This window comes from Ooceraea biroi, chromosome 11, assembly GCF_003672135.1.
Source record: "Ooceraea biroi isolate clonal line C1 chromosome 11, Obir_v5.4, whole genome shotgun sequence".
NCBI classification, from domain to species: Eukaryota; Metazoa; Arthropoda; class Insecta; order Hymenoptera; family Formicidae; genus Ooceraea; species Ooceraea biroi.
The window spans coordinates 8443533-8459308 of NC_039516.1; the positions used below are offsets into that span (position 1 = coordinate 8443533).

The 15776-nt window shown below is 38.1% G+C and overlaps 1 protein-coding gene across 1 annotated transcript in view; it reads left to right on the plus strand.

The window, feature by feature from the left end:
- Positions 1 to 15776, plus strand: part of LOC105285968 (laccase-3) — a 312136-nt gene that overhangs the window by 244894 nt on the left and 51466 nt on the right. The window contains exons 7-8 of the mRNA XM_026973661.1: positions 381 to 562; positions 12981 to 13182. Coding sequence (XP_026829462.1) covers positions 381 to 562; positions 12981 to 13182 — 384 coding nt within the window. The remainder of the gene's footprint in view (positions 1 to 380; positions 563 to 12980; positions 13183 to 15776) is intronic.

The following is a 15776-nucleotide window of genomic DNA, read 5'->3' on the forward strand; positions in this document are numbered from 1 at the left end:
AGCCCCCCCCCCCCCCCACGCGGCTCTCTAACTTCATCGACGATTTTCTCTCGTGGTAAAGGGAAAAAACGGTTGCTGCATTATTAGACTGACAAATCCCGTCGGCGTGCAGTATATCGCGTTTGAAAAAACGGAGATTTTAGTTTATCCATTGCTGACCATCTAGCATATGTTAGCCAGTATGATCGAAAGAAAAATTTATCTAATATATGAAATTGTCTGGCGATTAATAATATTTCAATTAAAAAAAATTAAAACAAAAAATAATTGATCTCTTGTATCTTTTCTAGTACCAGTCGCACCAGAACTTGACTAGACCATGTATATAGTTTATTTTTCAGTTAAGAACAAATCACTAAAGATATAGTTTATGTACGTAGGTGAACGTGTTGATTTCGTTTTACACGCAAACCAAACTCCTGGTTATTATTGGCTACATGTACGTGGGCTTGGCGAATGTGAGGAAAGTAGTATATATCAATTAGCAATCCTTGCCTATCAGAACAGTTCCGAATTATCAATGTCACCTAATCCGGGATATTCTGGTTTCTCTGGAAGAGTTGTAAGTATTATATTATTGGCCTATTATCGAACCGAATCATGAACATATTACCGAATTGATCATACAATGTTGAAAGAGATAAATCTGTAAAATAGTGGGATAAAAAAGTAAAAAATGTAGAAAAATATTGTTTTTTTGTGAAGCTTTATGTGTGTGTATTCTTGAAGAATAATTATTCTCTATCCATTAAGTATACGCACGCACGTACGCACGAATGCACATTTATATCAGCCAATTATTGAAATAAAAAGACAATCTTGAGATTCAACTTATTGGTTTACATTTAATAGAATATTGTTAATAGTACTACATATTATTTACCTGTCATTAATATTATAAATACAGCAATTTAATATTTTTATCGTATTTTAAACAACGTGCAAGCATCAAAAGTACTACGTCCAGAAAGAGCCTAAATCTAATGAACTTATCCAATGAAAACATCTCAGTTAAAATGATATCAAAATATCGTAAATTGATAAGGCGTATGACTCCAACAAGACTGTAAAACATCCCATATATATGTTGATGGTGATCCTAACTGTCACTTAACCTAGACTCCTACATAGATCACTAGATAAGTTTTGCAATTTAGTTCTCTTTTATTTTCGTTCATTTAGTTTTGTTCAAAATAATTTCCGTTAAAATCCTTATATTTCTTCATACGAATAAACCAATCGGTAAAAATTTGCTGCCACTTTTCTTCTGGTAGATCTGCACATGTCTGGTCCATGTTCCTAAAAGCTCTTCATCGCTACTTTCGTCCTTTTAATTTTTGCTTCGCTAATAGATACAAACCGAAGTCACAGAGCGCTAGATTGGAACCGTAGGACGAGTGCTTAAGCACTTTCAAGCCAGAGTTTGCCAAAAACTCTTGCGTTAATTGCGCTGAATGTAGTCTAGTATTATCATGATAAAAATTCCAAGTATATATTCGCGAACACGAACGGAGTTCTTTCAACTTCTGAACCACTTAAGTTAGACGTTCTTCCATATACCAAGAAGTTATATCAAGGACAATTCGCGTAATTAAAATACTTCTAATTGTAAGAAATATCATGATCTTCTTCCTAATCGATCGCGATTTTCGCATTTTTGTTGATGTTTCTTCATTTTCGAATAACAATACTTGATTATTATGTTTTGATTTGATGTCATAATACAGCCAGGTTTCGTCACCCATAACAAAGTTGTTTAGATATCGCTGAGTTCAGTTTTCGTAGTCTTTTAGCATTTTTTTGCAAGTCACTCTACATGCCATTTGCTCCTCTATGAGAGAATGAGGAACCTAAAATATATAAATCATCCGTACTTGTAAATGCTCATGTAAACTTTTATGAATACTTGGTGCCATTTATGAATACTAATCGCCAATGCTTCTCAATCTGTCGATCTGTCTGTTAATCGCCTATTTTTGGCAATTAGATTTTTTACCTTTTCGATAATATCTGAAGTCACCACATCAGATGGACGGCCTCAATGCAGCATGTCAGTGGAAAAATTTCCATATTGAAACTCTCGATACCAAGGAAACAGTTCTTTGATGATTCATGAAAATCATCAGAACATTTTTCAGTTCATCCATGCACTCTTCGGTTGTTATCCCCTCACAAAATTTTACTTTAAAATCGTTTAAAATCGAATTTCGTCTCAAGACCAAGGTTTTGGATCAAATCACCATGCAATATTCAAACGTGCACAACAGAGATGGAATGTTCAACTAATCAAAATTAACATGGTAGTTCTTCTATTGACGCATACTATTCAGTGATGCCAACTTTAAGGAACTGTGCTGAAAATAACTATAAATAGCGTATAGCAAAACTTGTCTAGTGACCTATGTAAACTACAGAGAGAGGCAAACTTGTTCGTTCTTCCTAATTGGTCAGTCATCATGTTAAATCTGCAACATCCTGCGTTCAAATGTAGTTGTCAAATATACACTACTCAACAAAAAATAGGGAACACTTTCGAAACCCTAAAAATTAAGCTATTTTCAAACCACTGCAACTCGGCGAAAAATTATCGTAGGGAAAAAATTAAAAAAGCGTTTTAAAGTTCGAAGTTTCAACTTTAACGCGCTTTCGGTAGATTTTCAAAATTTATTTATCTTTCTTGGTCTATACTTTAAAAAGGAACACATTGCTTTGTTCCTTAAAATTACGTATTTTTAACAACTTAAAACTCAATAAAATAAATTTCTTTCGAAAAATTCAACTCGCGTTCCATAAACTACAAAATTTCGCCTACAAAACGCTTTTTTTTAAATTTTCCTACGATTTTTTTGACCGATTTACACGATTTTGAAGTTAACCCTTTTTTTCTTGAAAAGTGACGTTTACCGCGACATTAGCTTACCCAATGTGCACCACGTGGAGGTTGCCGGTCGGATTTTGCACATTGTGTTTGTGTGTGTGTGTGTGCGTGCGTGCGTGCGTGCGTGCGTGAAAGGATGAAGTGGTGAGTGGGTGAATTATGTGCATTGTATGCATTTACTAGTAGCGTGTATTGCCTCCTCTCTGATAAATTACCATTTGTAGACGTTCTTGCATATTTATACATCTCTGCATAAAAGCTATCGGAATTTCATGCCAAATCTGCCTAAGCGCTTCTTCCAATTCATTTAAATTTCGTGGTTGTTCTTGGCGAGATCTTAATCGTCGTTTCATCTCGTCCCAAATGTGCTCGATCGGATTTAAATCTGGGCTGTTCGAGGGATGGTTCAGCAATGCGATATCATGTCGCTCAAAAAATTGCTGCGTTACGTTTGCCGTATGGGGACGCGCGTTGTCCTGCATGAACACAAAATTCTGCTGCAATCGACGCTTCAGCGGCAAAACGTGAGGCCGGAGAATGTCATTTATGTACCGAATGCTTGTCATTGCTGGAGGTGGCAGAAGTACCAAGTCAGTCCGTTCTGTCATCGAAATGCATCACCATACCATAACGGAACCGCCATTATGAGCTCGTATTGACATGACACAAAGTTGATCATAACGCTCTCCTTGTCGACGCCAAGTGCGTATGCGAGCATCATTGCCGTAAAGGCAGAAACGCGATTCATCCGAAAAGTAAACATTTTTCCATTGCCTTGCAGTCCAATTTATGTGATTATGCGCAAACTGAAGACGAGCTTGACGATGTGCGAGTGTAAGTCTTGGCACTCGTGCACGAGAACGTGAACGAAGACCAGCTTCTCTTAAACGACGACGAATCGTTTGTTCACTTACGTGATGCAAAGCCGGAATTTCACTTCGAACACGTCTTGCAGTAATCGTTCCTCTTTCAAAAACGTGGCGAACAATTTGTCGATCTTGTTGGAACTGTAGTCACACGATGACGGCCACTGCCCTGACGTCTCGTGTATTGTCCTGTTTCTTCGTACCGTGAATAAGCTCTACTCACAACAGAAACAGATACGCCAACACGTTGCGCCACATAACGCATACTGTACCCTTCTTCCAGAAGTGCAATTATACGAGCAACTTCTGTTATCGGCAAGTATCTATGCGGCATTTTAACAATTTTGTAAGCAGTCCAGAAGAGCTGGATAATCGGACAGAAATATTCTTACTGCTCGTATCTACGACGCTCGTATGCAACTGTCTTTATTATAAACACGAGCGCGCGCGCCTGCGTGGGCCTGTGTGTGCGATTCACATTTGTTTTAACAATATATTGGGAAGCTCGTGTTCATAAGGACAGTTAATAAAGACAGTTGCATAATGGCGGTTCCGTTATGGTATGGGGATGCATTTCGATGACAGAACGGACTGACTTGGTACTTCTGCCACCTCCAGCAATGACAAGCATTCGGTACATAAATGACATTCTCCGGCCTCACGTTTTGCCGCTGAAGCGTCGATTGCAGCAGAATTTTGTGTTCATGCAGGACAACGCGCGTCCCCATACGGCAAACGTAACGCAGCAATTTTTTGAGCGACATGATATCGCATTGCTGAACCATCCCTCGAACAGCCCAGATTTAAATCCGATCGAGCACATTTGGGACGAGATGAAACGACGATTAAGATCTCGCCAAGAACAACCACGAAATTTAAATGAATTGGAAGAAGCGCTTAGGCAGATTTGGCATGAAATTCCGATAGCTTTTATGCAGAGATGTATAAATATGCAAGAACGTCTACAAATGGTAATTTATCAGAGAGGAGGCAATACACGCTACTAGTAAATGCATACAATGCACATAATTCACCCACTCACCACTTCATCCTTTCACGCACGCACGCACGCACGCACGCACACACACACACACAAACACAATGTGCAAAATCCGACCGGCAACCTCCACGTGGTGCACATTGGGTAATGCTAATGTCGGCGGTAAACGTCACTTTTCAAGAAAAAAAGGGTTAACTTCAAAATCGTGTAAATCGGTCAAAAAAATCGTAGGAAAATTTAAAAAAAAGCGTTTTGTAGGCGAAATTTTGTAGTTTATGGAACGCGAGTTGAATTTTTCGAAAGAAATTTATTTTATTGAGTTTTAAGTTGTTAAAAATACGTAATTTTAAGGAACAAAGCAATGTGTTCCTTTTTAAAGTATAGACCAAGAAAGATAAATAAATTTTGAAAATCTACCGAAAGCGCGTTAAAGTTGAAACTTCGAACTTTAAAACGCTTTTTTAATTTTTTCCCTACGATAATTTTTCGCCGAGTTGCAGTGGTTTGAAAATAGCTTAATTTTTAGGGTTTCGAAAGTGTTCCCTATTTTTTGTTGAGTAGTGTAGTATTGATGTGAAATTTAAATGGATATATTACGAGGGTGAGTCAAAAATTGTCCATCTATCAACAAGCTTTCGTATTTCCTCATTAAAAAATGTTTTAGGCTAAGCTGCGAGCCACGAATGCACCACTGTGTTCACTGTCGACAATCTGCAAACTTCGTTTTGAGGTGTTAAAGCATCCTTCCTATTGTCCTGATCTTGCCCCATTTTCTTGACTTTCACCTGTTGGTCCCCTAAAAGAAACCCTACGAGGACGAAGATTCACCTCTGAAGAAGAAGTGAAGACAGCGGTGCATTCGTGGCTCGCAGCTCAGCCTAAAACAGTTTTTAATGAGGGAATACGAAAGCTTGTTGATAGATGGACAAAGTGTATTGAAAAGCAAGGAGAGTATGTCGAAAAATGATGTATTTGTCTTTTTTAAAAGTTGATTAAAATAAATTCTACAGCCAGAGTGCGGATAATTTTTGACTCACCCTTGTATTATTTCTTGTAGCCACGGTAAGTAGAAATGTTTTCTCTATGTTGTTGAAAAAGTACAGAGAACGTTTCTGATATTGTGGGCTCTTTATTTGTGCCTAGCAGCACATATACAGGGTGTTCCGTGAGTCGAGGTAAATCGTTCGGGAGATGAATGGGGAACCAAAAACAAGAAAGAAAGTTGATATGAACATAGGTTTGGCAATGCATTGTTTTCGAGTTATCGCCATTCGTATATTGAAATTTGAAATTGCTTTACTTTCGAATTTTGTGTCAAATTTGAAACAAGAGATGGTTTTTATGAGTTTCAAAACATAACTGAAGTCAAATAAAAGTTGCGGGCTGCTTTAGCACTACCCAGGATGCACCACGTGGAGGTACAGCCCGCTTAGCATCCCTTGGCAGAGATCACGACCCCACAGTCCGTCACTCCTGTGGTATTTAGTGACTCCAAACCCTCTCTGCCGCGTGTGTGTGTGCGTGCGCGCGCGCGCGCGTGCGTGTGTGAGCGAGTAAGAGAATGTAAAAATTATATCAGGTGTTCGAAATGACCTCCTTCTGCATGAATGCAAGCTCTAAGCCTTCTTTCTAAGGAGTCCCAAACTCTTTGTAGCACTTCCGGATTTTCCCTAATGTTTTCAAATCCATTAGTTATTCTTTGCCTCAGTTCATGGACGTTATTCACTGGCCGTTTATAAACAAAGAACTTTAAATGACCCCAAAGATAAAAATCGCACGGATTGAGGTCGGGTGACCTAGGAGGTCAGCGTACAGGTCCTCCACGCCCTATCCATTGTCGCCCGAATTTGCGTTCCAATTCTTGTCTAGCAATTAAACTAAAATGTACAGGTGCACCATCATGCATAAACCACATATTAAGTCGGATGTTGAGAGGGACATCTTCAAGTAGTACATCTAATCTATTTCTAAGAAATTCAACGTACATTTCGCCATTTAATCTATTTTCAAAGAAGCTTCTTCAAGTTCGCGACGCGAACGGACGGACCACGCACGGACACGATGTGTAGCGGGAGCGTACGAGGAAACTCATCCCCACTTCACGGCGATTAGCCGGGAGCCGCGGCTGCAATCTGGCATCTCTGACGCGAACTTGAAGAAGCGCTAGGTATTGATTGTTCGACTAGCAACGTGAGCACATCGAAATTAGAGAGCATTTGTTAATGCATTTCTCAGTCACATCAAAGCAGATTTCAATAAAGTTCAATCGCTTCACAATCTGAATTCGTTCACAAAGAAAGGCAATTCGTTAAAATTGCAATTTATTTATCAATAATGAATCGTTTAACCGTTAACGAATTAGTCGACATGCATTTAATGCATGGTCTCGCTCAAGGTAACGCTACAGAAGCAAAAAGATTGTATTTCGAACAATTTCCTGGGCGATACGCACCGAACCAATGATCTTTTCAAAATGTTAATAGAATACTGCGAGAAACTGGGCAGATAACAGCGTCGAAGAGAGGGTAGGCCTCGAATTAACGCTAACACGGAAGAAAGAATTTTGAACGCATTCCGGGTTGACTCTTCTACTAGTATCAAAAACGTCTCAGGAGTATTAGGCCTGCTAACAACTACAGTATGGAGATCTCTTAACAGAAATTCCATTTATCTTTATCATGTACAACGTGTTCAAGGACTGACTGAAAACGATTATGGTCCTCGTCTCAATTTCTGCCAATGGTTCATGAACGAATTAGAACGCATGCCTACTTTCAGTGAAATAATTCTGTTTACAGATGAAGCAGCATTCGATAGAGACGGTGTTACGAATTTTCATAATACACATGAATGGATGGAAACAAACCCCCACGCAATTGTTCAACAAAAACACCAACAACAGTTCAGTTGTTCGGTTTGGGGAGGAATCATTAACAATTCACTTGTTGGACCACATTTCTTTGAAAATAGGTTAAATGGCGAAATGTACGTTGAATTTCTTAGAAATAGATTAGATGTACTACTTGAAGATGTCCCTCTCAACATCCGACTTAATATGTGGTTTATGCATGATGGTGCACCTGTACATTTTAGTTTAATTGCTAGACAAGAATTGGAACGCAAATTCGGGCGACAATGGATAGGGCGTGGAGGACCTGTACGCTGACCTCCTAGGTCACCCGACCTCAATCCGTGCGATTTTTATCTTTGGGGTCATTTAAAGTTCTTTGTTTATAAACGGCCAGTGAATAACGTCCATGAACTGAGGCAAAGAATAACTAATGGATTTGAAAACATTAGGGAAAATCCGGAAGTGCTACAAAGAGTTTGGGACTCCTTAGAAAGAAGGCTTAGAGCTTGCATTCATGCAGAAGGAGGTCATTTCGAACACCTGATATAATTTTTACATTCTCTTACTCGCTCACACACGCACGCGCGCCAGCGCGCACGCACACACACACGCGGCAGAGAGGGTTTGGAGTCACTAAATACCACAGGAGTGACGGACTGTGGGGTCGTGATCTCTGCCAAGGGATGCTAAGCGGGCTGTACCTCCACGTGGTGCATCCTGGGTAGTGCTAAAGCAGCCCGCAACTTTTATTTGACTTCAGTTATGTTTTGAAACTCATAAAAACCATCTCTTGTTTCAAATTTGACACAAAATTCGAAAGTAAAGCAATTTCAAATTTCAATATACGAATGGCGATAACTCGAAAACAATGCATTGCCGAACCTATGTTCATATCAACTTTCTTTCTTGTTTTTGGTTCCCCATTCATCTCCCGAACGATTTACCTCGACTTACGGAACACCCTGTGTAAGGATAGCCGTAGATACAATAGGTAAAAACTCTCTTTATTTTGTACGTCTTATACACACAGCGTATAAAGTCCGACTAGTTCCTTCACCCGCGATAACCATATATCCCTCCGCGGCCGGGCCAATCCGCGCGGCTCGAAGTCGCGGCACGCTTATCCTACGCGTCGCCAGTAGCGATACACGCAGTCTTATATCCTGCGCCTCTTTTACACCTGTATATGCAGTCTAATCTTTTCATTCATGTATCGGATTCTCATTATAATTCGTTTTTTGATTGAAACATTACTGTATTGGCTTAAGATAGCAGCGACTTCAAGTGTTTGAAACACATAACATCACCTTTTCATATAACATTTCATCGTGCATAACGTCTAATGTCAATTTTGTGTTATATTTTATTAGGTCCTTGACGTTGTGATGACAAACGATAGTTTTGATGTTACATTACTGTGACTGAGACGTTTTCAATAGCTTGCAATTCTTAGGTGGTAACCTTAATTCCTGCCGTTTTTTCGTCTCCAAAATTGATTTGTTTCGAAGGGATGATGAATGAACCTCAATCAAAGTAATTTCCTCTATTTTCTACTACTTCTTCCCATCTCTCCGGCAATAGGGCAATCCCACGCGGTAGAACGCGGTGTCGTTCGAGGCGATCCATTCATCCACCCATTTTTGGACTTCTTCGTAACTGGAGAAGTGTGTTCGTAAGTGCGTGTTGCATCGACCGGAAGAGATGGTAATCCGACGGTGCCAAGTCTGGAGAGTACGCTGGATGCGGGAGAACTACCCATTCAAGCTCTACAAGTGTCTATTTCACGCAACATGCGATCAAGCGTTATCATGCAAAAGAATGACTTTCCGTCGATTGTTGGCTATGGATGGTCTTTTTTGCATCAACTCGTCACTCAATCGGCATAATTGCTGTTGGTAGCGATCAGCTGTAACGGTTTCATTTGAACGCAAGAGCTCGTAATACAGCACACCCTCCTGGTCCCACCAAATGCAGAGCAAGGTCTTATGCCCGTGAATATTCCTCTTCGGCGTTGAAGTGGATGGTTGGCCGGGATCCACCCATGATTTCCTCCGCTTGGGATTATCAAAATAAATCCATTTTTCATCGCCAGTTACGATACGCCACAAAAAACTCTTTTTTCTTTGCCTGGCAAGCTAAGAAGTCGCGATATACAAACGATTTAAAATGGCATTTTTTGACAACTCATGTAGTAGCCATATCCCTTCCTTATGAATTTTTTTTATGGCACGCGAGCGTTTTGAGACAGCCATTGGAGCAACATTTAACGCTTTCGACAATTCAAAAAGCGTTTGAGCTGGATTCTCATCGAGCAATTCTTACAGCTCAATATCTTCCAATTTTTTCGGCTGTCCGGGACGTTCTTTGTCTCTCACGTCAAAATCACCGTTTCGAAAGCGTTCAAACCAAACTCTACATGTTCTTTCCGATGGAGTGTCATCACCATACACTTCGGATAATAAGCGATGCGTTTCAGCTGAGGTTTTCTTGAGATCGAAGTAGTGAAGAAGCACATGTCAGAAAAACAGCTTATCGCGGTTCATTTTCAATCGATTGGAAAATCTCTTTGGCGTCGAGAAATCTAACCTGTGAGGACTGAATCACTTTCAGCAAGTCTAAACTACAAAAGATATGCGACTTCACCGTCGAAACTCGCAAGCGTTGGAGCTCCCTTCTAGTAGCGAGCGGCAGGAATTAAGTTTACCATCTAATACTTAAATATTTAAAATTCTAATATTCTTGAGTTAAAAAGATATTAAATCTACTTAATATTATGAACTGTATAAGTGTCTTTATAATGTGTACTGTTAATTTACATGACTTGTGTCAACTTTCATGTTGACTTTAGTTGATTGAAGTCGATAGTCCTAGTGTAATAAATGAAAAACGTATTATGCACAAATTATTGGATATAAATGTATAGGATATAAAAATGTCCAGTGTCACAAGTTACAGGAAAAAAGTTTTTACAAGAATAGAATTTATTAATATAAACATAAAGATGTAAGATATACTTTACTTATATTTTAACATATTTGCTATCACGAGCTACATTTATATGACACATAGATTTATCGTGATATATCAATATCACGTATTTGTGACAGAAATTTTGTTTCATTTTATTTTTGTGATGATACAGATAGTTCATGGTATTAGAAATAAGATAATAAAAGGTGTTTTATAATGGACATTTTGTTAAACGCAAAACAGTAGTAAACGCACACGCGTGCATGCGCGCATATATACAGTCAGTGGCACAAGAGCGTGTAGGTTGTTTTTCCTAGAATAGTGTCTTTTTCAAAATTATGAAGGGTAATTATGCATTTTAGGGGAGTCAGCTCCGATAACCTTGACCTTGACATATGTTGTCAACAGTACCCTCCTGAGTGACCTTCAAAAGGTTTTAGCCGTCGCTCGTTGTTCATTAAAAAGTTATTAACAAAAATTAAACTTAACATTAACTCGATTAAAGCAGAAAATAATTTGTATACACCTGTTTTGTGTTTTGGTTAAAATAAAGAATACTTTGTATTTATAAATAAACTATTCTATATAGTAATAATTCACTGCTTTAAAGAAATTTTGTTCGTTCATATTCAAAATAACTACTATATTTTCGAAACTTATGTCCCCTTATGTGTATAATTACCGGTTATATTTTCTGAAATTGGAGCCCCGGACATATACGCTCGGTTTTCAGCCCGCTTCGCGGGAGGGCGGGGAGGGAGGGGCTTAGCCCCTCCCCCCGCCGGGATCCGTGCCGTGTACCAAGTGATCAAAATCTGTGTGAAATTTGTTACACTTTCTCCGGCCTTGGGGGGGGGGGAGCGAAGCCCCTGCCCCCCGCCCTCCCGCGAAGCGGGCTGAAAACGATGCCGATACCATCCCACACCGCCCCCTATGTCATTCGTTCCTAGTCTCCCTGCAGTTCGTTTCTATTTTTTTCGGCGGGAGTGTAGATGGACGGGCTTTGCCCTGCATACACATTATGTTGTATAAAACAGCTTTGTTCGCTGTTTAATAAATTATATGTTTGTATAAATTAAATCATTTGTTTAATGAATAAAGCCTCGGACACATACGCTCGTTAATGTTAGGCGACAGTTGAGTGTTCGTTTTCATCCCGCTTCGCGGGAGCGATATCCACATAAAATAAATAACAAAACTGTGGAGTGAAAACTATTAAACTTCTTTTGTTAATAACTTTTTAATGAACAACGAGCGACGGCTAAAGCCTTTTGAAGGTCACTCAGGAGAGTCACCTGTATAATATATGTCAAGGTCAAGGTCATCGGAGCTGACTCCCCTAAAATGCATAATTACCGTTTCAAAGTGAAAATCCGTTTTTCCCAAAGCTTTATCTTCATCATCGCTCATATATTTTCAATAGCATTAGCGTCGAGAGACTGTGAAGGCTAATTCATTGTAATAATGCCATTTCTATTCCGTACATGTTCGACTTCTGTGTTTCGGATCGTTCTTTTCTTAGATATCATCTGGTGTTATCAAGGCCATTTACGAGAAGACGGTAGTAATGGCTTTTCATATTCTGTTCTTGTCTGCATTCAAGTTACCTGTAAATAATGTAAAACTCCAAAACCTTGTTTATAAAAGCATCTCTATACATGCACTTTAATTGAATGTTTAACTGTGCTGGACAAACGGATTTTCACGCACAATCCATACACGTGTTCCTAGAATCCATGCCTAAAAAGAAGCCTTATCAGTAAAGACATTTGAAAAATCTCGGTTGATATTATCCTTTACTCACTGCAGTCGTTTTTCCACATGCATTGTTTCAGAAAGATTTAAGTTTCGTGCTTTACCACCCGAGATCATAGACATTTAAACAATGTTTAATTGTTCTCGGGCTGATGTAAATACCTTTTTTGATTAATAATTTCTAAGCCTGTTGTACATATAGGATTTTTCTTGAAAATCGCGACAATCGTCTTATCTTCTCATTCCAACGTATCCGTTTTCTCTCAGGCAAGTTATCATAATTTTTTATCTCTTTATATCGTTACACCCACTTACTTATGAACTGCTGTAACTTTTCCATGTAACCATGGGCACCGGCTGCAAGCGATAATTTGAGACCTTTCGGATACGAACCATTGCCTCGAATCGACTAGCATATATAGCATTCATCTTGTTTTCGTAACTTTGTTTAGGTTATGTAGGCACTAACGAAACTGAGACTTAGCTTGCAAAGCTAAGTTCTAACTTAATGTATTATCAAACTTGCCACATGAAAATGTTGCATGTTAGATACCAACTGTTGAAATTATTGTCCGCATGCTTTTATGCCACTGACTATAAATATGTATGTACGAATTAATAATAATATGTGTTAATTAATTCCATAAATTCATGTTTCAGTTTAATCCATCAAATTCAACGGATTGTGGATATGACGTTTGTGTGACTCAGTTACAGAAAATCTACCTTCCAGGCGAAAATGAAGTACCGTTGCGTCGAAAAGCAAATACCTTTCTTCTAATGTCTTTTGATTTTTTTGACTATAATGCACAATTGAGTTTATTATTTAATACACAAAATCAGGATTATAAAAGATTTTATGGTAATTATTGCTATTTAATATGTAAATAATATATAAGTATAAACTTCATATTTAACATTCTTATGATCATGTTACAAACCCTTTTATGTTGTAGCAATTATTTATTAGATTGTAACATAAGTTCCCCGTCATATAGGCCCTGTAATATAAGTTTTATGATTTTCTAAAAAAGTGTTCTTTATTTAAATCAAATGGATGATACAATATATCAAAGATATTATTTGGAAACAACCGCGTAAACGACAGGATATATAAGCTGATTCTAATTCAAAAACCAAAATGCTAAAAAAAGATTTCGGGCCGCATATTTTTGTGCAGTAGAATAGAAGGAACATCTTGAGACAATCTTGGATAATATTTATCTTGAATAATATTTAATTATTTGTTTATTAAAAAATGTTCAAATCTGTTTGATACTGACAAGGGCAGGGCGCGAAACACGGAAAACGGATTTGAACGAAACTTATATGTATCAATAGTACTTGATTACTAATAAAACACGTTAAAAGAATAGAGGCCAATGCGTCCTCGAGAAAAGATGCGTTATATATATATATATATATATATATATAACGCATCTTTTATATATATATAATATACAGGATGAGGCCCTAAAACAGCCCACCTGAATATCTCGGCTCTTATTGGTGATAGAAACAAATGTGTCAGATCAAACTTGCATGGTTTTGAGGGACACATAATTTGTTCTAAATAGTTTTTTACTAGATGGACGCGTAGAGGTCATATGAAGGTCAACTTCGTTTTTTTAAATGGTATATGTTTTTTTACATACCATCTAGTAGAGCGTTTGAAGATGCGCACAATAATCTACGGGTCAAAATCATTCAAGGTCACTGAAGGCCAACTGCAAGGGAAAATAATTTACTTTATGTGAGCGATCGAATACTTTATTCGAATACTTGATTGGCCACCACGATCGCCAGATTTAACGTCTCCTGATTTTGTTTATGGTGCTTCATTAAAAATTGTCTTGTCACTAAATAAAACAAAATTTAAAAAATTCATCATACCTGAATAACTACTAAACTGTTAGACATAGCTCACACAAGTCATAAATATTTCTTATGTAAAATTCGATAATCTTTTCAAATATGCAATATAAAATACTAGTTTCCATTTAAAAAACCAAAGGTGACCTTCATATGTCCTCGAAAAATGACCTTGGTAAAATCACAAGGTCACCACCTTTTGACCCCCTCGGAATCCTACAAATTTCATCTAAAACATTTTGTTCTATCGGACTCGGTTTTCGACATATTCAACTGGACTGTTTAAAATGACTGTATATATACAGGGCATTTTTAAGTTTCTCCTAAAATATTTCAGAAACACTGCGTTAAATCGAAAAATGTTTCAAACAAAAGTTTTGTGACTTCGAGGGGGACATAAGACAGTACTATTGGTTTGACCTTGGGTGGCGTTATCAAGGTCATATGGAGTTCAACTTTGTTTTTTTAAACGGAACCCCATACTTTTTATTGCAGATTCTGATTCTTCGTCGAAAAGTAAGTAACTTTTGTCCGAAACATTGTTTTTAAAAACACCCTCCTTATCCCGAAAACTCAGGTTCAACCTTTAGCGGACCAATGATAATGCTCGCTTTATAACAGACACTGAAGGTTTTTTTAGTATTTTACTGTTTACCATCAGCATGTGCGTGCGTGCGTATGCGTGTGTTCTACATCCAGCCAACTAAGGTAAGATCGATCACAGATCCGGCCAGTTAAGGCAAGATCGATTACAGATCCGGCCAGTTAAGGCAAGATCGATCACTGATCCAACCAGTTAAGGCAAGATCGTGCTCTGATCCAGCCAGTTAAAGTAAGATCGTGCTATGATCCAGCCAGTTAAGACGGTACTATTGATTTGACCTTGGGTGGCGTTGTCAAGGTCAGGGCAAGGTCACTTCGAATTTTTTTAATGGAACCCCCAATTTTTCATTGCATATTCTCATAGCTTACCTCGAGAGCTTTTCAAAACACTATAATGAAGTATTTTTTCATTAAGTACTTTTCAAGTTATAAGGGTTGAAAGTTACAATACCCATTACTCAAGTTGTACCACGCAAATCAATTTCCTTGGGATCAATTTCTAAGGTCATGTGAATATTCTCAATGGTGAAATTAACTGTGACTGTAGAATAGGAAAAATCGACAAATTTTCAGACTCCATGTTGTTGGTTACATAATTTCAAGGTCAAACAGTAGGTAGTTCCGTATTATTATTTCAAAGCCAAGAGTGGAAGATTCAGAAAAGGTCTTTGCTTTAATCGGCTCGAGAGTTTGAGGATTATTGCACTATTACTTTCCCATCTCAATATTAAACGCTATTGGTTATTCTTATTTACTGCAAGATTCGATACATCTCATTGAAAGTTGACTTATCGATTGACAGCTGGTGTCTTTCTCAACTTGTATGAGTCCTTGAGCAATTAGCATAAAGTTTTTTGTTCTCGACACTTCCTCTTTAACTCGTCACGTCATTCGTGAATGATTTTCAAATTTTTTTTGTTTCTAAAATTCCATTGTTGTCCAAGCAAAAACAATGCCCGATTACACGTCGAACGAGTTGAC